Raw genomic sequence first — 731 nt, 5'->3', positions numbered from 1 at the left:
CATAGATTTAGCCTTCCTGAAGCTCCCCCAGCACCTTTTTCCTCACTTTCTCGATGCAGTAAGGTCCTTGGGCAGTGCTCAGCAACCAGCAAGGGCTGGTTCTACCTGCAAAAGCCCAGTAGCATCAACAGACTTGGGGCTATCCCTGCAGCTTCAACGGCATCCCTGGGCCATGCTCCAAGCGTTTCCCTGGGACCTTCAAGTCAATCTCCTGGCACTTTTCTGCCGCATACCTGGATGTGATGCTGGGCTCTCTCTGCAGCTCTGGCCTCCAGCAGCGTCACCGTGCAGCCTCCAAAGCCTCCCCCTGTCATCCTGCCCATCAACCTCCATGGCTGCTGCTACCAGCTCATCCAGCTCTGGGCAGCTCACTTCGTAGTCATCCCTGGAGAGACGAGACCCATGGTCAGTCCCATCCTGCTTCCCAGCTTTTCTTAAACTTCCCCAGCAGACTGACTGTGAGAGACCCCCAGGCAGGACACAGTCCTGGCTCCCCCAGGGCTGCACTCCCAGGCAAGGGAACCCCACAGGAACCCAACACCAGTGCTCGAAGCACAGCCTGCCCTGCCCTGGGGTTGGTACATCCTCACCTGAGGGAGTTGTGACTCTCCACCATCAGCCTCCCGAACATCTGGTAGTCCCTGTCCCGCAGCACTTGCGCTGCCTGCGCCGTCCGTGCTATCTCGCTAATGACGTGCCTGGCTCGCCGGTACACTTCCTCCCCCAGCTGG

General features: G+C 59.2%; 1 protein-coding gene across 1 annotated transcript in view; it reads right to left on the bottom strand.

Annotated features, from left to right (window-relative positions):
- The window catches only part of GALK1 (galactokinase 1), a gene marked incomplete at its 5' end in the record, with an annotated part of 3,637 nt that overhangs the window by 934 nt on the left and 1,972 nt on the right, over window positions 1-731 (bottom strand). Inside the window, 3 exon segments of the mRNA XM_009872756.1 lie at window positions 234-318; window positions 320-385; window positions 591-727. Of these exon segments, the coding sequence (XP_009871058.1) occupies window positions 234-318; window positions 320-385; window positions 591-727 (288 nt within the window).

This window comes from Apaloderma vittatum, unplaced genomic scaffold (assembly GCF_000703405.1).
Source record: "Apaloderma vittatum isolate BGI_N311 unplaced genomic scaffold, ASM70340v1 scaffold29437, whole genome shotgun sequence".
Classification (NCBI taxonomy): Eukaryota; Metazoa; Chordata; class Aves; order Trogoniformes; family Trogonidae; genus Apaloderma; species Apaloderma vittatum.
This window is presented reverse-complemented; position numbering and strand designations above follow the sequence as displayed.